The sequence below is a fragment of the Indicator indicator genome, chromosome 25, assembly GCF_027791375.1.
Source record: "Indicator indicator isolate 239-I01 chromosome 25, UM_Iind_1.1, whole genome shotgun sequence".
Classification (NCBI taxonomy): domain Eukaryota; kingdom Metazoa; phylum Chordata; class Aves; order Piciformes; family Indicatoridae; genus Indicator; species Indicator indicator.
The window spans coordinates 14,500,597-14,521,361 of record NC_072034.1 but is presented as its reverse complement, the minus strand read 5'-3'; the positions used below and the strand labels follow the sequence as shown (position 1 = coordinate 14,521,361).

The window sequence follows — 20,765 nt, the reverse complement described above, 5'->3', positions numbered from 1 at the left end:
GTTGGCATTTAAATTGCCCTTGTGTAGCTTCTCAGCCATTTACCCATGGAGTTAATTAGAACAATTCACACCTTCTTATGGTTGTTGTTTGCTTACATCTGCCAAAAAGCCTTTAATTTCACATCGTGGATAATCCTATGTTTACTTCAGGAAGGCTTCCCTCACAGTCCCAAATGCCAGACTCTGTAAAGGAAAGGGAGGATCTGACAGCACATTACAAGCATTTTGGTTAAATGGAATTTCCTGTGTTTTAATGTGCCCTCACCTTCTCTCCGCTAAGCATCACTCAGAAGAGCCCTGCTTCATTTCCTTATTTCCCCCCATCAGGTATTTAAACCAATTGGAAAAATCCCACCCATCCTTCTCTTCTCCAAGCTGAACAGTCCTAGCTCTCTCAGGCTCTCCTTGTATGACATGCTCCAGTCCCTTAATCACATTTGCAGGACTTCAGACTTCTTTGAAAGTCTAAAAGAATATTTCAAGGTCCTGGCAGCAGTTTCTGTCGCTGTGATGGAACAGCAATTTTTATTGCCAGTGTAGCTGCAGGAGGAGTACATGTGGACGTGGATTGATTTATATGCTGTGGGTTTACCCCTGCTTTATCCCATTATTGTGCTCTTATGGTCATTTTATTTGTGTTTGGTTTTAGGCGGAGTCATGAGCTCTGCCTGTGCAGGACATTAGATATCCCCTTCAGTTCTGTGATGATAAGAGTACCTGACCCCTTATTGGCTTCCTGGCAGGGTGGAGAAGTGTAGAGTGGCACCTAATTCACCATGCAAACCATGCTCCATCAGGCACTTGGTCCTCTTCAGTTCCATCTCAGCATTTCTGTGAAATGTGGTCCTTGAAAGCTGTGCCTCACTGCTGTCATCACTGCCTGCAGAGCACAGTGGTGGGTACGCACTAAGCCTTGCAAAGTCTGGTTCCCTTGGTCCTTTTTAATTGTATTCCTCTTCCAGTACCTGTCTGGGGTAAGAATCAACCAGAAACTCTTCATTTTGTGTATGTGTGCCTCTGTGTGTTTGTGTAAGAATCCATGCAGGTGCATCAAAAAGTACATTGGAGAGATCCCTCTGATGGTCCAAACCCTTATGAGAGCTTCATAGATGGTAGGAGAATTTTCTGTGCCAGAGTGATGTGAGTAACGGATTTTTTTTTTCTTTAACATGCATTTTACTTTCATGCATCACACACAAAGTGTATCTTTTGGGGACACACTCACTGGTCTACACATTGGTCTTTGCACTCTCTAGAAGGCTGGGAACTGTCAGCCATCGTGGTTGCTCTCTGAAATCTGATAGCAGGAGACAGCTGGCAAGTTATAGAAGTGATTCTAGGAGATCGTTGGACTGCTATGGAAGTGGGTTGTGCTTGGCACAGTTCTCCAAAGCAAGACAGATTTTGCAGAATTTGTTCAACAGTTCAGTGCTAAAGTGTGACAGTGGTCCTGGCTCCAGCATGTTTTCCCTCTGTCACATCCTGGCTTCAGGTGCCCATGGGGGCGTGCCTGGGTGCCACTTGCTTTCACCGTGCACCCGCCTGCCTGGACACTGCGGCCATCGAGCAGAGGGTTCTACATTTCTGGTTCACTTAATGGGATCATGACCAACAAGACTGCAACTGATTACAGCTTTACACCCCCTTGCTGCCTTTCCTGGGTCTGCTGCCAAACAGGTTTGCATCTAGTGCCTGTGATACAGTAACAGGGACTGTGTCCTCAGCAGCCACACAGGCTTCACAGTTCACAAAGGCCCTCTGAAAATAGCATTATGCTCGACAGACCATTTCCCATCAGCAAATTTCCTCTTGCTCACAGATGCACACTGCCTTGTGGCTGAAACAGGACAAGTGAAATGTGCAGCATGTGCACAGTTTCCCTTTCTCTCAGCAATCGGCGTTCCTGCAGCACCTAAGGAGAATATGATCAGATCCTTCTGAGGAACACATAAACTGTCCCTCTCTCAGTACAGCATATGCTAAGTAGCAGGACTGTGCATGACTTGTTACAGGCATACAGAGTTGCCTTGTTTCCTTGTAAAGTGACTGCACTAGTTGCTTTGCCATTTACAAGATCTTCTGGATAAAAGGGATTTGTTAAAATAGAGAAACAGAAAGGTGCACATTTGGGTCCATGTCTGATGGCTGCCTTGAAAAGCACTTGACATCTGTCTGAAAACTTGTGATCCTTGTTTTATTATGAGCTGCCTTTATGCAGGCTAACTTATTGTCCCTCTAGTATTGTACAGGCAAAAGTATTTATTTTTATTTCATTTCCCTTTGCTGTTTGTTTCTTCTAAAGCAGGATTAATGTCACAGTAAAGGACAGAAGAACAAAGTCATTTCACTTGGAACAAATACCTTCTGGTTTCATTTAGAATAAACCCAAACTAGAACTTGGTCATTAAACCCAGCAACCCAAAAGCTGGCAAAAAATATCACCAGCATCAAATGAAAGCAAAATAGCCAAAGATGGCTGTTTCATTCTACATGGAAAGATACACCTTAGCAATTGGGGGGTTTACCCTTTCAAACAAAGCAGGTTTTAGCATTTCTTACCATTTTTGGACACATTTTCAAAGTCTCTAATAGTTACTCAACAGCAAGTGATCTTTTTAAAAGGTAAAAAATAAGTGTTGCTATCAATGTTTTAAAATAAATATGTCATACAAGTCAGGTCTGAGAAGGGCTTCCCAAGCAGCTACACTCATCCAAAGTGCAGAATGAGAAATGTGGGATTTTGCCTACCTTGTCTTCTGCTGGCAAGTGAATCCAGGACAGCATATGGCTGTCTGGCAGGTTCTTGGGACCTGATGCAGGTGACAGAAGGCAACTTGGTGAAGAATGATGATGAAGTGTTAGAGTGTGTTTTTTGGGAAAGGAAGAAGGCAAAACAGTAAATAAGAGCAGTTGGCTTCAGGAAGGACAGCTGTAACCAACTTGGAGATTTGTGTGGAAAGAAGCCTAACAACAGTTGTTGTCAGATCCTTAAAGAAACTGGACCTCTTGAGCCGAGTGAGGCTTCTGGCACTGCTTCCCACAACGTGCTCGTAGTAAGCAGGGGAACCAAGAGTAGGTACAACTAGAAGTGATTTAAGGGTAGTTGTCAAACCCTAGGGACCATGTGTGGTTCTGCAAGGGTCTGTGCTGGCTCTGTTATTAATTGATCCTTTTTTTTAATGTTACCGATGGAAGGTAAACTGTGTTTATTAAAAGACCTGGTGACATAGTGTGTGCAGGTGCCACAAGCATTTCAGAGGACAGATTTAGAGTTCAGTCTTACCTTGAGGAATTAAGAAACAGTCTGGAAAGTAGTAGCTAGTTCAGTGATGACTCAATCCTGTGCCACAAAGAGAGAGGAGGGATGAATGGCCAGGTACTGCAGATTAAAGGAAGGATCTGGATTAGCTGTGGTCAGACACTGTGTGTAGAGCTGCGGTTGTAGGCATTCTGGAGCGAGCAGACACCCAGTGAGATGCTGGGAATGCTGCCTCTAAGGCACATGTGGTAATCCTCACCTGCAGCTGGAGCCCTGAGTTCTGTTTTGGGCTCTGTAATCCAAGAACAGTGTGGAGGACAGTGATGGTCAAAGGTTTAGAAAACATGAGCTGAGCATAAAGGTTAAAGAATCTGTGTTTATTTAGTCTGGAGAAAGAAGAGAGGGAACCTAATTATTGTATTCAAATATACAAAGTGACAGCTTTGAGAGAAGAATAAACCTTGCCTGTGTTCATGTGAGCAGCATGAGGAGTAACAGGTTTAAATGAAAGCAGAGGAGATTGAAGTTAAACACCAAGTAAAACCTTCTATCAGTGAGGTGGTTTTGCACTGGCACAGCTGTCACAGGAGGCTGTGGAACCTCTGTCACAGGAGGGTTTCTAAAAAAACAAGTTAGACAAGCAGCTGTAGGGACTGATGGGTCTGTCCGGGCAAGGGAAAGACAAGATGGCCTCCTGAGGACCCTTCCAGCTCTAATTCTGTGATATAAATTCAGCAGCAAAGCCATAATGGTGATTAAATAACCTCTTGAAAGGTACTTGATAGATGAGGCTTTAGGTTTATAAATACTCAGCATGCTGTGTTTTAGACTCTGCATCTTATTCAAACCCATCTGTAGTTTCATAGCCTCTTTTGTCTTTCTTAATATCCAGATCTTCTGTGAAAGTGAACATCAGCATTGAATCAGCCTGCTTCCTGCATATGAAACTTTCCAAATACAAGCTCAACAAGAGGTAGAAAGACAGGTTTTAAATTGATTTTTCTCTCTCTGCAAAAGGAATTGGAATACATCATTCCTGACATTTCTTTTTAGAGTTACCTTGGGATGCTCCAGTCCTCACCTATCTTGCCTCATACAAGGTTGTATTTGTCTGCCTAAGAGTAAATGAGATGCAGAATTCATCAGGCTACTTGGACAGCTGTACAGGTAGTCCAAAGACCATTGTTTAAAAATAATCTATGCAAAGCTGAGGAAAAGAGGTTTTTTTCTTCTACAGTATGATTTCAGTTGGAGCACAAATTTGCTTTCCATGGTTGGACTCAAAGACTTGAGAGGTCTTTTTTCCAACCAAAAGAGATTCACAGACGCACAGATCACATCGGGTTGGATCCCTGGGCAACCTGTTCCAGTATTTCACCACTCTCCTTGTAAGGAACTTCTTCCTTATGTCCAACCTAAATCTACCCTGCTCCAGTTTCAAACTATTGCCCTTCATGCTCTCACGACAAGCCCATCTGAAGAGTCTTTCCCCAGCCTTCCTACAGGTCCACTTCAGATATTGAAATGTAGTGATAAGGTCTCCCTGGAGCCTTCTCTCCAGGCTGAACAGCCCCAACTCTCTCAGCCTGTCTTCTAAGGACAGGTGCTGCAGCCCTCTGCTCATCTTTGAGGCCCTCCTCTAGACCCACTCCAATAGCTCCATGTCTCTCTTGTTTTGGGGATCCAGAGCTGGACACATCACTCCAGGTGAGGTCTCAAAGAGCAGAGTAAAGTGGCAGAATCACCTCTGGATCTGCTGGCCCTGCTTCTTTTGATGCAGCCCAGGATGAGATTTGCCTTCTGGGCTGCAGGTGCCCATTGCTGCCTCATGTCCAGCTTCCCATCCACCAGCTTCCCATTCCCCAAGTCCTTTTCTGCAGGGCTGCTCTCAATTTCATCATGCCTCAGCCCATATTGATATTGAGGGTTGTATTTTGCCTTATTGAACCTCATGAGATTTTTCTCACCCCACCTCTCCCGAGTCCTAAGACTGCTCCTTTGCTCTCCAATAGGGTTTGCTTCTTGCAGTTATTAGTAGAAAGCTGTACAGGGGAGTGTGGCACTGAAGAAGGGACTCCAAACATAAATTACTGTAAATCACTGCCAAGCAGGAACTGAAAAATACAGGAGCTCAGAAAAGGCAAGTCAGTAACCACAGCAGCACAGCCTGGCAGTTTGTAACCCCACTTTGGATGATCAGTTTTACACAGCCACTCATTAAGAAGTTGACTTGGGGTTAGCAGGGAAATGATACCAGCTGACACAGAAAGGCAAGAAAAGTGCCCATAAAGATGTATTTCACCAAATTTCATTGAGAATTAAGCTTTACCCTTACATAAAAGTTTTAGCTGTTAAGTCTTCTATGCAAAATTATTTCAAAATAGTTGTATTACCAGCCTATAATATACTGAGTCTTAATCTTTCTGTTCCTTTTTAATAATGTACTGGAGGACTTGGAGGCCTTCCATTTTCCCAAGCATATAGAAAACCCATACAGAAATGCAGACTGTTACTACTTAATTTCAGTGTTATTTGGTCATGTATGCTTTTCTAACAAAGAAGTGTTGGCATTTGCTCTGGAGTACTGGTTTCAAGCAGTAATCTTACATCAAGTGTGGAGATGTCATGGTGAAAGATGGATTTCTGTGTGACATCTCTTAGAACAGTGATTTATTATTTAACATTGGTTGGTCTCAGTCCATCTTATTCCTGGCCAGTGTAAGGTATCCTGAAAGGTGAATAGTGCTGACTCTCTTGGTAGAGTGCCCTGCACAAACCAGTATCATGGTCTCTGAGTCACTGGACCTGTCCTCCAAAGAAAACTCCATTCCCCAGCACCAATTAGAGACAGAGCCTGAGGACTGAGTGTGGATGTTGACTTACCTGGTTCTTCAGGTCACAGGTGAGGTCAGTGGCTGGGTTTGTTCTGGACACAGCTCCAGTACCCAAGCTGCAGACAGAGCTGCCCAGAGGGTAAGGTGGGTGGAAGTAGATGGTTTCCCTTGGAGCTGGGAAACATCCCACAAAGTGCTATGGCTCCTTCCGCACCAGAGAGCAGCTCTGCTTTGCAATGGACCAGCTAAGAAGCTTGCTGAAGAGAAAAAGCACTTTGCTACAGAGAGAAGATTCAGTCAGAAGAGAAGCAAGCAGCACTAAGGACTGCAGGAGTAAATCTCTAAAGCTAACAGAAGTATTTTCAAACCACCTACAGCAGCTCATTGCATCAATGAAAGATACCCAGCTGCTTTGCAAGGGGCTGGCTTTCACCACCTCGAGATGATCGAAAGATGGTATTTTTTTTTCAGCTTCCCATGAGCTTCCCAGAAGTGATAGCTATAAATCCAGCAGAGGGAAGAGGATATTCTATTTCTTCTTCTTACAGGGTAAAAGACAGCTGATGACTAATACTGAAGTGAATTGTTAGGAGATTTATTTACTTAATTGAGCCTGCTTGTTTGGTGTGCATCCCAATTAATTCATTTTTGTTGTGACCATATTGAAGTAACCTACACCCTTCTAACCTTCTCTTACAACTATTACCATATTATGTACTCCAAAATCTCTGTTAAAATGTCTGTAGCATTAGTACCAAGCCAGATTTTTCCAATGTTTTGAACTCAAGGATAGTAACAAAAAGAATCATACTTTATTGAAGTTCTTGGAGGTGATAGGTCACTGAGAGCCCTTAGGGGATGGGGTGATCTTCCTTTTTAACTTCACAATGTGACTGCTTAGAATAGGAAGAACTTGTTCTCTAACAAGAAATTCTTTTAAGGAAAATATGTTGTTGGGTTTTAGCAATCAGAGGTGCTTCAGAATTCCTCTGCTGTGCTGAATATTGTAGGTATTACAGGGGAAAGTAACAGCAGCTGAAAAGGGGCTGGCAAGTATGAGCATCCCTAAACTTGCTGAGATTGCTGAGTGGAATCTCTGCCCCAGATGAGGCATTGTTCTATTATGGCTTAAATTAACTACAGTATTTAAACCATAATGTGGCTTAGGTCTGGACCATCTGCCTGTGAAGGAGAGACTCTTTGCAGTGGTAGGTGACTGTCAGTGAGGGCTTCCCTCCTCAAGGGAGGTGGTTTGTGCCAGCCTCCACCACAGTAACTTACATTTGATAAGATGTTCTTATACTCGCAGCCAAATGGTTTTCTTCCATCACAACATGAAATGAGGGAGCCAGTTCTGGGCAGCATCCCACAGGTCATGTTGGTTTAGAGAAAGGTGCTTCACATGTTGTGTTTTCATTCCAGTGGACACAGAAGGATTTTTACCAGAAGTAAGCTCCTTGCCACTGGCTGTTGCATTTGGAAAGCTGCTGAGTTTCATGCACCTCTTAACCTGCAGTCCCTTCTGCTCAGGCAACAGGGCCCTTGCAGAAAATATTTTACATAAGGCTTGCTGGTACCATTTCCCTTACTGTTATCCCTATTCTCCATGACTCTCTACTCTTTTCTCTCCAAATCTAAACTGGTTGTGCCTTTAGCTTCTTGAAGTACCGTGTACCTTTTCTGTCTTCCTCCTTCCCAGTCCTTTTCTCTCCACTTCTTTACAGAGTGCCTTCATGTCTGTATTTTATGCTGTATGGAGTTTCTTTTATGTAAGGCAGACTCTCTCTGTTCCTGAAACAATTAATAACACTCAAAAGATAATGGCTCACTCTGGATCTCAGTTTTTCAACAGATGGCCCTCTCAGGGACTGGGGATTTTGATGGCTGAGGACAACAGGTGCTGGGTAGAGCCTACCCAAGATGGCACCCACTCATTGGTGTGCTGTGTCCTCTTGATTTAGCATTTGTTTGAGCAATCTTTTGTTTTCCTTCAATGTAAGGCTGCTTTTGTATCAAAAAGAAAGGAAAAAGCTTCAGCCATGAGTAGTAAGTGTAAAACAGGCTGCCCTCTCAGCCCAGTTCTTCTTTGTGCATCAGGCAGAGGTGGAATATCAGAAAAGCCAAAGGAGTGGTCTCTTCACAAGACAAGAATTGGAGGTTGAATGCTTTATCCTGATCACTTTTGACTTTCTCTTTTTACATACTCTGGTGTAACTCTCTGGCTATGTCTAGCACACTTTGACTGTGTTCTTCTTCCAGCTTTGGGAGTTCCCTTTTTACATGAGCTCATGTGCCAGATCACACAGCATGCAGCTGAGCTGTGGTGCTTTATATGACACCTACAGGACTCTACTGAATGAAATCTGCAAGTCTTCAAAGTTCTTAAAATCTGACTTTATGTGATTTTTGGCACAGAAACGGAAAAGCTGGGGCTGGAGGTGGGCAATGGATTGCCATCGTGGACACTTAACGACCAGCTCTTTCCCTGCGACGTGTGTGGAAAAGTGTTCGGGCGACAGCAGACTCTGTCCCGGCATCTCTCGCTGCACACAGGTGAGCCAAGGCTTTGTGGGTGATAATTACTGCACTGAGGAGATCTGTGCTCATCATGGGTTGTTCAAGCAGAGGGGAAAAGAAGGTGATCAGAAGAGTGTGAGAGCCATCCTCAGCTCCGGGCACTTAGAGTAGAGCTGAGTGCAGAAACGGGACAGGATGTCAGCATGGTGTTAGGGAGCTAACTAACATTTAATCTCTCAACAGCCTATTCAGTATTTATCTTAACAAAATGTGTAAATTCAGGTTTGTCCAGGCTCCAGCAGACCACCCTGGAGATACCAGCTGGTTAACTAAGTTTGTTAATGGAGTTCTGAAGAGAAGGCACAGCCCTCTGTACGTTCACCTGATGAGCTTTTTAAATGCCACTGAACAGCAAGAGATTTGGCTTTTGTGTTTCAGACCTGGTGAAACTGAAAGGATTTCATATGTCATTCATCTTTGCTCTCATCATTCAGTTGTTCTGGGATGAACAGGGGCTGTCCTACCCCATACCAACTTTCCTAAAATTAATCAGCATCAAATCAGCTGAGACTTACAGAATTTTTATATGGAACATGGCACCCTTGACAGTCTGCTGAGGTGCACTACACAAGACTTGAAACCAAGAATTTCTGATGTAGTGCTGAAAAATGTTGATACCATGCCAGTACATGTTGTGGTGTCTAGTGGGGCACGCTGAAAAGGTTCAAGTGGCCCTGTTCTGCAGCATCAGGGGGTTAATCTTGGTCCTAAGCTGCTCTGTTGAATGTCTTTTCCCTAACATTTGTAGCATTATATTTCAAATTTAGAGCAGCAACTCCTCAAAGGGAAAAGTTGTAAAAAGCTGATGCAATGTTTGGTTATTTTAATCAGCTCTTTGCAAAATAAAGTCTGGCATGTATGGAAAATCTGCTGCCATAATTTAGAAATGTTTAATTTGAAATAAAATCCTTTTTCTTTTAAATCATGAAGCATCAGAAGGTCATGATGAATTTTTTTAGTTTCTTCAGCTGTTCTTTTAGTGAGTTTTCTTCATTAGTTTGTGTCCAGAACCAGACCAAAGATAGGTGTTCCCTTTCCTCCCTAATACAAAATCAATAACCATCAACTCTGCAGCTTCAAGAATGGCTGGACCCCCAAATCAGATCAAAGATGTTAGGTAAAGGAAGTAGTTATAGGTTATTGACCTGTTTCTCTGCCAGCTCTGCTGCAGCTCAGAGCAGGAGCTGCCCCAGTTTCCCAGTTTATAAAGTTTTATAATACTTGTCTACACATCATAGAGCCCTAAAGTTCCTCCAAATTAGGGTTTTTCTGAGGAATTGCTGTGAACTCCTGTGAGCTTCCCAAATGCTGAGCTTCCAAAGTACCTCATTCTGAAAGCTGCTCAGAGAAAGGCAAAGGAATGCATTCTTGGTTACTGGCAGCTTTCAAAATTGCTTGCTCCAAAGTGGAGTAGAGATTGAAGGTTTCCCCTTTCCTTTTCAGAAGAGAGAAAGTACAAATGCCACTTGTGCCCTTACGCTGCTAAGTGCCGTGCTAACCTGAACCAGCACCTGACGGTGCATTCCGTGAAGCTGGTGAGCACAGACACGGAGGACATCGTCAGCGCTATCACTGCGGAGGGCAGCGATGGAAAGAAGCACCCTTACTACTACAGGTGAGGGCCTAGGCTGTGCACCAAAGGCTGCCAACTGAATGTCTTGTCTGCCTGCTAAGGACATGTCACAGGACCACCCTTGAGGTGCTGCAGGGTGGAACTGTGATGAAATTATTTGTCTTGCCCACATCTGACTCAGGTTAAGCATCAAAGTCCATCTGGCTGCCTCTTGCTGTTTGACTTGGCCAGCCATTGGGAAAGGCTCCAGGTTTTGGTGTGGGGCTGGGGTTTCTTAAGTGGCTTTGTGATGGGCTCTTAGAAGCCTCTTTAGTTTCTATGAAGTGTTCATTTAAGTTTTGTGTTTGGAAACATACCATCTTTTACACAGATTGACAGCAAATCAATGTCACTGTGCTTCCAGTTGACTCTGACAGCTTCGTTGTTTTCAGCCAAATGTATGAAATCCAATAGTAAGAAAATGGTTGTGTCGATGCACACATTACCTCCCTTTGCTGGAGTACGTGCAGTGACCAAAGTGGTAACAGACAGAAAAATTTGGGAGAATTGGGCTGAAAAACTAAAAGGAATTGCCCAGACAAAATGGATATTGGGACATTCTCCTTGCAGTATGTGCTGCTTTGTGCTCTGCAAACTGTGATATGCACTCTAGTGGCCAAGCAGATCACCAAATCACTCTTACTTTTAGTCAAAGTGCCAGGAGCAGATTTAATTACAAAATCATAGAAGTAAGAAATAAATGAGACCTGCTGGATTAGATTACCTAGTCCATTCCCCTGGGAAAGCAAAACAGTGCCCTAGAGAATACGCCTTTTTCAAATGGTTTTGGCTTGTTTTAAATGTTAATGGTCTAATCAAAGCAAAAGGAGGACTCTGTGTAAGAAAATTAAATTAAAGAGGCCTTTCCATTGCCTCTCAATATCACTCTGTTTATGCACTGGCTGTGAAATCTGTATCCCTGCTAATTATTTGCATAGCTGATGACTGCTGTTTTCCAGTCGAGCATAAGAGATGTTTGAACCCAGTTTTACTTGCTTACACTGAAACTGCCAGGCAGTTTTGCACAAGATCCCAGTTTGGCATGGGAACCATTCCAGGGCTTGAAAATAATTCCTGGAGTGTGCAGCAAGCTCTCTGTTTGTCAGTGTATCAGCCCTACTAAACATCTTGGCAAAGCTGCAATGCCTCTTATTGCCCAAAGGAATCAGCTAGGTGATGCGCAGCATCTGGAATCTGTAGTTTTTAATTAACTTTATGATTATTTAGCGTCATTACAGCATGTACAGGATTGTTGCACTGTGCCTGCCCTTAATCACGTTGGCATGGCCATCAGTTCAAAGGCAGTTCAGCAGACAAAAGAATCCTGCAGCCAGCGTTCAACAGTAGGGAAGAGAAGAAACCTGTGCCGTGGGTTTTCCTTGCAAAGCCGGGGAGCAGCGAGGTGCTTCTGACTGTGGTTTGTCCTTTAACGTTCCTTACCTCTCGAATCCCTTCCTGCCTGCAGCTGCCACGTGTGTGGGTTTGAGACGGAGCTGAACGCCCAGTTTGTCAGTCACATGTCCCTCCACGCGGACAAGGAGCAGTGGATGTTCTCCATTTGCTGCACAGCCTGCGACTTTGTCACTATGGAAGAGGCAGATATGAAGACTCATGTCAACAGCAAGCACACAGGTGATGATCCCTCTCTCCCAGCTGCAGTCATCTCTCTCTGCCTTGCTTTTTAGGTGCAACCTTCACACTTCCATTAGCACTCTGCTTTCACTGAGATGCTTGCTAATTAAAGCCTGATCCCTCAAAGTTGATGTGAATTGGACTCCAGCCAGGCAAATAACCTGGTAGTGCAGATCAATTTTCAAGCTTGGCAATATAAAGGAAGGACTGTTCAGCCCTCCCCCTTCGTCTTCCCCATATCTCTCAAATCCCCTCCCTTGGTGAAGTCAGCATACTTCATTTGTTTTTCTGACTGGTTTACCATTTCATCAAAACCCTGGTTTGACTTCGGTGCTGATAAGGTGACTTTGAGTGCTAAGTGTACACACCTGCCTGTGGCTTCACAATACACAGTATAGACGTTTGCCTCCAGTCTATCAGTTTGAAATTCCACTGATGTTTAGTTGACACTGTGGTTCAGCAATACCATAAAGCTAACTATATTAAATAACTACAACAAGTCGTGTTCTCTCCTTGGTCCTCTTCACTAAACAGCCAAAGATAAGAGCAATAGCAATTTTCAAACAAGGTCCATATGCTTAGTCCAATTAATGAAGTCTGGCATAACCTAAGGAGAAGAAAATTAGAATCTTTTTAATTAATTTCTCTTATAACACCAGGCAGAAGCATTTTGCTGTCATGAACTACTACCAGTTGTGTTGACAGTACTGTACCTGACTTGCATCCAGCACAAATTTTCCATTGGTAAATTACTTTGCTTCTGCTATCAGGAATAAAATTGGGAAAACAGAGAGGGGTGGAGAAGGAGAAAGCAAGAGAAGAATGCAGTCATGCTCACAAGATACAGAAGTTAAATGTAACTACAGGGATACAAACCATTGGAAAGCTCTCAAGGGATTTTATGCCAGCATAGCTCTTACTGCTGTCTGCATCCCTCCCTTTTTGCATCTAACTCTACTTCATACAGAGAAGTCAAGGCAAATGAGAAACTTGCTCAAAACTGAGCTCTCCTGTGTCTCTGGGTTGTGGCTAAAAGATTGGAGCTGCTGCTTGTCTTCTAAAGGAAGACAACACCCCCTTGTTCTTCCTTTGCCCTATCAAACTGAGCCATTCAGCTGGCGAGCCAGCCAAATGCTTACACATAGGGCAAATCCAGAGAGGAAAAAACAGAATGGATTTTCCAGGTCACTTGACTCCAGTCCCTTATGCTGTGATGTTACCAAGTCATAAAAGGCCTGTTTGTAAGGATGTTGACATAGATCTTCAAACAAGTAAAATTGTTTTAAACGAACTCCTTCTACAAACAGGCAGCTACAGATTTTCCTGCACTAAAGATCAAGGATCCTTTTCAAAACTGCCAACCTGTGTCTTACTGACAGTCACAATACAGGTACAGTGCTGCCTTGGCCAGAACCATCCTTCAGCCGGAACAGCAGGCCACCATCATTCCTTCCGCCTTTCTTCGCCCCTTCCACAGTATTTATTTCCTTATGGAGAACAACCCTCTCCCTGTAAATGTCCATCAAGCCTTTTCTCCTATGGAACACTGTTTTCGCCCTGTACCAATTCCTCACTGCCTATGTTCTTGTTAGAAGCCCTGCTCTCAACATGTGCAATCACAGCTGTACACGGTAAAAGGGAATGAGTAGCAGTGGCAGTGTAAAACAGCAGCAGCTACTAGGAATAGCTCAGACAACAACATTCTGTGATTGTATTTACCTTCCTTGAAGGCTCCCCATGCTGATTGCTCATATTCATTCCATGTTCTACTGAAATTCTTCTTTTGTTTTCCTTGACTGTTTCCAACTGAAGCAGTCCTCATTTATAGCAAAAATTCTTGTTACCTGCCCTTCAGGGTATAACCTTGTACTCTGTACTATTACATTTCATCCCATTTCTATTATTCTGGTCCCCAAGGTCAATGAATCTTTCTGTCTGATACCCCAGTCCTCCCTATTGACAGTTTGGTCATCAGATTTCATTAGCACGTTCCTACAGTTTTATCTTAGACTTTTAAAGGTGCTGCTCATCAGTTTAAAGCTGGGCATGTAGGTACTGATGTTAGCAGAGACCTTGATGAGGGGACTTCATCACATAGGGAATATGAAGTTTTAGTCAAGTCTCTTTTTAACACAGTACTGATTAAAACCAAGACAGAGGTGGGAGGTAATAATTTGTGTGTCCTGGCCTTGCTGGCTCAGGGCAGTTCTCCTAAGAGAACTCTCAGTCTTGTTCATTCCTAGTGGGTGACAGTTTGGGATTCAAACTTCATACATTTATTGCACACACAAGGAAATTTTGATGGGTTTCACCTTTAGATCCAGTTAAATAACAGAGATTTTAATTAATCGTCTTCAGGAAGAAGTCCTAATATAAACAGATAAACCTTGAGACCATGATGTTATTTCTTACAATCATTACAGAGTAATGATTCCTCAGTACAGTGAGTGGGATTTTTCTTCTTTGCCCTTCCTTCCACATTTACCATTGGCACTTTTGGTTTCTGCACCTCAACCCTACAGAAGTCCCATTTCTTTTCTAAGTGACAAGCTCTTAAATGCTTTTGAACTCCGAGCTAATCGAAGTGTGTTCTTGGGATTGTTTCGGCCTGGCCGTGAGGTGGGGTTGCATGCTTTCTTCCCACTGCCATTACTGACTCAAGTCTGGAATAAACTTGAGACATGCACTGTTGCAAATGTTAACAAAAAAGAAAGAGGTGCAACTATCATTTCTTAACAGATCAGTTAATGTCAGACTATTTGAATTAACTTCAAATATTTTCCTGACATTTAAAAGAGGATCATTGAGGTCATGTCCAATCTGTTGTACTAGTGATTGCTCTCTTTACATGTTTTTCAGCTGAAGAGAGGAAGACACCCAGTGAATCTAACAGTCCATCTTCATCTTCACTGTCAGCACTGAGTGACTCTGCCAACAGCAAAGAAGATGCAGATATAACCCCAAACCCCAAGGGTTCAAACAACCTACTAGTCATTTCTGTAGTGCCTGGTAGTCAGACCCCAGTGAACACTGAGGAGAAGTCAGAGAAAGGTAAGCCTCTGCTAACCAAAGATGAGTTGTCACCTTCGATGCAGTCCATCTGGCCACAGTGTAAGGAATGCCTTTTCCTGTTTGGTTTCCAGGATTTGAATGTGTGTTTTGTAACTTTGTCTGCAAAACAAAAAACATGTTTGAGCGACACCTGCAAATCCACCTGATCACACGGATGTTCGAGTGTGACGTGTGCCACAAGTTCATGAAGACACCTGAACAATTACTGGAGCACAAGAAATGCCACACTGTCCCCACCGGTGGGCTCAAGTAAGGAAAGCAAGTACACAAACTTTTACTGTGTTAAGCACCTCCAATACTGTGAGGGAAGCCCATCAGAAAGGCTTAGTTCAATTCCCATAATCCAGATGTAGATGTAAATCCTTTTCTGTAGATGACCCAAGTGCAAGTTTTGCATCACCCCAGCAGGTGGGTAACCTAGCAGCAGGTGTGGCATCTGCTGGTCAAAGAGCTGTCACAAACTGTAGTTCTGTCCCTTTTCAAGTCAAGTAGCAGGCAGTATGTGATGGGTCCTACAGAGAATGAGGTGTTGTCAGACCAGGAGGGGCTTTTCTGAAGGTATCAGAGCAAAGGAGAGTACACAGTATAGGCTCTGTTCTGGACCTGGCTCAGAGAAACTAAACCCTCTACAGTCTCTGCAATTAGGTGTGATGTTCTAACCTGTGATGCTGTAACCCTTGTAGCCTAAGGCCGCCAGTCCTCTCCAAGAACGAATAACTTTCTTCTTCAGTTTGCATGCCCCATAGCACTCACTGCTGTATGAATGAAGATGTAATCAGTAAGACACTCTTGTAACAAAGAAGCCCTTTGGCTTTGGCTAAGGTGGTGTCCTTTAAGGTCTGATGTGTTTTACAGAAGAGCATGCCTTTATGCCAAAGCTGGACCCCTGAGGGAAGGAGGGACTGCTGGGGCCATATGCTTGCTCTGTGTGGGCAGGCAAAGTGGCGTTATGCAAGATGCAGGTCTCTGGTGTGTTTGTTCCAGCTGCTGCAGGAAAAGAGGCCAGAACCATCCGAGGCCTAGCTGGGGTTCAGCACAGGACTCCCTGCTGCTGTTGCTCTTACTAAGCAGACTGATGGTTTTGGTGCACCATAACTGTCACATGAAGGATACCAGGAGTAGCTCCATCAGTTTGCACTGCAGGTTTTGTGCCAGGCAGCATCTGGTCTCCAGCTCAGTAGTTCCATGAACTGGGATCTGTGGCCACTTGAGATGTGATGACTGAATCTGGGAAGAAGAGATTGAGAAACAAATAATGTGCCAGAACGGCAGGATGTCTGTCTTGGATGTACAGATCAGTTGTCCAATGCACTTTGGGTTTAAGCTGCATAGAATCTCCCCTATTTGCTAAGGAAAATCCATGACCTAAGGCTCAGGCCTTCCTGACAGAATGAGCTTCTCAGTCCAAGTTACTTCTGCCCAACTCAAGAAATAATTAGGTACCTTCAAAGCTGCACCTAAGAAAAAGCTCTGATCTTTTTTTTTTTTTAAAGGCATCCAGAAGAGCCTGAAGAGATCTAAGTAAATTGTATTTTTCTGTCTCCTGTTTGCTGTGGGGGAAGAGAAAAAAACATGATTCCTCCAGCTCAAAATCTGACATTCTGATCCAGAGAGCACCCAGCCCAGGAGAGGTATGTGTGCATAGCCAGCTGAGTCCTCTGTTGCAATAGAGCTCATCAGGTTAGCAACCTCAGTGCCAGGCTCCTCTCTGGATCAGAGTACTTGATGTGCATCAGGAAAAGTGCCTGGATGCTTTAGTATCCCTTTGTCCTTTGTGTTACTCACTGTGCTCAGAAGTGCCTCAATTAGCAGCTAGATGAACATTAAACCTGTATATGCCTACCAGCTGCAGAAAGGGAAGTCACACATGGAGAGCGGGGAATCTCTGCTTGGAAAAGATCTGAAATGCTACAACACAAGTAGCAGAACTGCTAACCAATGCACACTGATCAGTGGCAGGTGGAAACATCTGTCAGACAGTAGCCAGATGCCTCAGTTGGGTCTTTTTCCCTAGACCTCCTCTTTTAGCTCCACAGTTAGCTCTGGAAGGGAGCCTCCTGTCTTCCATGCAGCAGAGACCCCTGGCAGATAGCTGCCCTCACCAACTTCCTCTCAGCTACATAAAGCAAAAGTGGGTGTGTTTTTGGGTTTCATGATGCCTAGGCTTGTTCAACTCAGGCTTTTTTACAAGCTTTCAGGATTGCCTCCTGCAACCTTCTTGGCCCTTCCTGGTCTGGGAACCAGAGGTGAGGCCCTTTGCCACATCCACCCCGGGCTGGATGCTTGCTGAAGCAAGCAAGCAGAGCCCACATCCTGTTCCCACACAGGAACAATTCCTGCTGTGGCAGAAGTGGCTGTAGGCAAACGTGGCCAAACCCCTGCCCCCTTGGAGCATGACAAGCTCCCAGAACAGGGGATCCCTACAGACCATCCAAACAGGCTGGCTTTCAGGTGCTCTAGCAGGATACCCAGCAAGCTTATTGTTCCAGGTCACATAAAAGGAATTTCCTAAGCTTTTGCTGTACATGTGGTATTACAAGTTTATTCCATCTTTACTTAAACAGCTGCTTTCATACTCATCTGTAAACATTCACTTTAACCACTTCTTAATGGAAAAAATGGCCAAAGTGACTTCGTGCAAACACTAGGAATGTCGTTACACAAAGTACCTGTGAATCAGTCACCCACTCTGCAGTTCCCGGCCTGCTTTGCAGAAGCTTCCCCGTCAAGGTAAGCCAGAAGATTAAAGGGATGCTCCTTCAGAGTGAGTCCATGTTTGCATAGGAACGCATGAGCTCTGCTGCCAGTTGTGGGCAAAGCTCCCCTTAGAGCCTTGTCAAGGTAAACCAGGTATTCAAAAGAGGCTTCAACAGGGAGAACCGAGTGCCCTTTTCTCCTCTTTAGTAGGTCAGAGAGGGGCTGAGTGACAGGGTGAAGCCAGGCACACGGGTCTCCAAGCTGAGTGACTCCTCTTTTCTCTCTGTCCCTGCCTTTGCTTGCTGTGTTGCCAGGTGCCCATTCTGCATCTACTCCACTAACCGCCCCGCAGCGATGGAGTGCCACCTGAGGACTCACTACAAGATGGAGTACAAGTGTCGGATCTGCCAGACAGTGAAAGCAAACCAGCTGGAGCTGGAGATGCACATCCGAGAGCACCGCCTTGGCAACCATTACAAGTGTGACCAGTGTGGCTACCTGTCCAAGACAGCCAACAAGCTGACCGAGCACGTGCGCGTCCACACTGGCGAGCGCCCTTTTCACTGTGACCAGTGCGGCTACAGCTGCAAACGCAAAGACAATCTCAACTTGCACAAGAAGCTGAAGCATGCTCCCCGCCAGACTTTCAGCTGTGACGAGTGCCTGTTCAAGACCACCCACCCTTTCGTCTTCAGCCGCCACATGAAGAAGCACCAGAACGGGGACTGCTCTGAAGAGAAGAAAGGCCAGTGTTCAGCCTCCAAGGAAGCCAGCCCACTCCTACCGGTCAGCAGCTCTAGAAACCTCCTCTCGCCCCTCTCAGTTATGTCTGCCTCCCAGGCTCTGCAAACAGTGGCTATGTCAGCCGCACAGGGCAGTGGGGCAGAGCCAAACTTGGCAGTGAAAGCCTTGGCCATCAACAGCACTTCACTGTGCTTTGATAAGTACTGGAACTCAGAGTTTGCTCACCTTATTCCTTTAACAATGTTTTTCCCCAAAAACCACTACGATCTCACATTCCATCCTCCCAGACCTCAGACTGTACCGGGAGGTGCCTCTTCGCCTAAACACTCCTTCCTTGCCTACCTTGGACTAACAGAAAGGGCAGAAACTGTCTGAAGGCAGTTCCATTCTGTACCAAAAATCCCCCAGCCACCCCAGCAGGTACACATTGCTGCAGAACCCAGCCCGAAGAGGTAACTGAACCCTTGTACTATAGCGGTAGTAAGGTTTAGACAACGGCTCTCTGTGTATACTTACTGCATTGACATGAAAGCTGCTTTAATTAAATCTTCAAGAGGTGACCTACTGCATACTTCTACCTTCAGAAGCATGTTCCCAGTACTCTTATCTAAGAAACTATTTTGTCTTGTTAAGCTGAAAAAGAGTGTCCTTAATGGCAATCAGCACTTGTAAGATGACATTGATGCATTTTATTCGGGGGCTTCGCGTGCGTGCGGGTGCGTGAGCGAGTCTGCCTGCAGCGTGCCATGACATTGCTTTTGCACCTCCCCTCTCCTGGCTTCAGGAGCTGGGATTCTTTTCCCTCCTCACACTCCTGCTCCCTCCCTGCACCCCAGTGCCCCCTGACCTGCAGAGCTGGGGAAGGGGTAGCACTTGGTGCAGACTGGGTGCTGTATTCTTTCAGTGCTGTTTGCAGCTTCCTTTAATTGTTTGATGCCTTGTACTCACTTGTCAAAGTTGGAGGATTTGGGGTAGAACTGAGGAGGAAAAAAAATGCTTCCAGCACTGCAGGATGAGAGCCTGACAATGAACAGCACATATAGGTACACACAAGTGTGGTGTGTGCACTCTGCACAGCCACACAGCAGGCCCAGCTCCTCACTGTTACACAGGTGTCACAAACACCTGCCTCTAGCCACAGCAAACATCTTTTGTTTTTAAAGGGCATATAAATATTTTATATATATATATATTTACTGTATTATGCAGTGGTTACCTTTTAGTTTGCAGGAACAACTTGTATAACTAGAATTCTATGGTGGAAAAAAAAAAAATCCAACAAGGGGATTTAAAAAAAAGGGTATGGATAAATTCTGGGTATAAATACTCAGACTAAAAAAACAAGGCAGTTTTGCACAGTGCTTTACTCTTGCACTAGTTTGTTTCTCACTTGCAAAAAAAAAAGAAAATTAAAAACTAATCTGTGGGCTGAAGGTAAGATGACTGTTTGTCTGAAAAGGTACCAGTAACAACTTTGAAATGCGAAGCTGTAAGAAGATGCTGTTTGAACAACGCAGTTCTCTTTTATACCCTCGCTATTTTAATTGTACTTGCAAATTCTAGGGTCCTATTGGTCCCCTCCCTATTCTCAGTATACTTTATTCCCTTCTCTCCAGGGCAGACAGAGTGTATCCTGCTAGGAAGCTACCTTTATACTTATTTAACACTCCTACTTGTGGTCATTAAAAATGGCATGTTCTGTATGTCAGTGCGTTGCAGGAAGAAGGAAATGCAGATCAGTTGTATAGCCTTTTTTCATCTCCAGATGCCAAGAGTATCTTGATTTAAGAGAAGCTAACTGACTGTTAATTGGTTTGTTTCCTGGACAACTTAATATCCAGGAGGAAAGATCTCAACTGAAAATACTCTGCATTAAAATGGGAAGTATAAAATATGAAGCATTTCAGAATCATTACAGGAATGCTTTCCAACTGGATTTTTGTTTTCCATGGTGTCTTCTGGATTTGGATCTTGCTGTCTTTCACCAGGCATTAGAAATGTCTGACCTAGCTTTTGTCAGAGTCCCCTCTCTGCCCCTTGCCCAAGCTGCTGTAAGGAGGTGCCCTGTGTCGCATCTGACGTGTTGTGCACACTCACCTGCTGTCCTGAAGGAATTTCTTCTGCAGGTTGTTGTGGGATGGGGAGGAATTGACAGGCTTGTTGGAGTCAACCTCTTGTTCATGACACCATTGAAGCAGTGCCCCAGTTCAGGAAGGCATTTTTAGTCCACAAGGGCTCTTAGCTATATGCACAAATAGAAACATAACTCAGTCTTCAGCAGTGCTTAAAAGAAGCTTGTGTAGAAATACTTTTTTTGATGCAAGACTTGCATCATTTA

At 44.3% G+C, this 20,765-nt stretch overlaps 1 protein-coding gene across 1 annotated transcript in view; it reads left to right on the top strand.

Moving 5' to 3' along the window:
• Positions 1–18,802, top strand: part of ZNF827 (zinc finger protein 827) — a 71,133-nt gene extending 52,331 nt beyond the window's left edge. Inside the window, 6 exon segments of the mRNA XM_054392239.1 lie at positions 8,509–8,646; positions 10,114–10,285; positions 11,748–11,914; positions 14,774–14,965; positions 15,058–15,235; positions 17,998–18,802. Of these exon segments, the coding sequence (XP_054248214.1) occupies positions 8,509–8,646; positions 10,114–10,285; positions 11,748–11,914; positions 14,774–14,965; positions 15,058–15,235; positions 17,998–18,802 (1,652 nt within the window).
• The last annotated feature ends 1,963 nt before the right edge of the window (positions 18,803–20,765 follow it).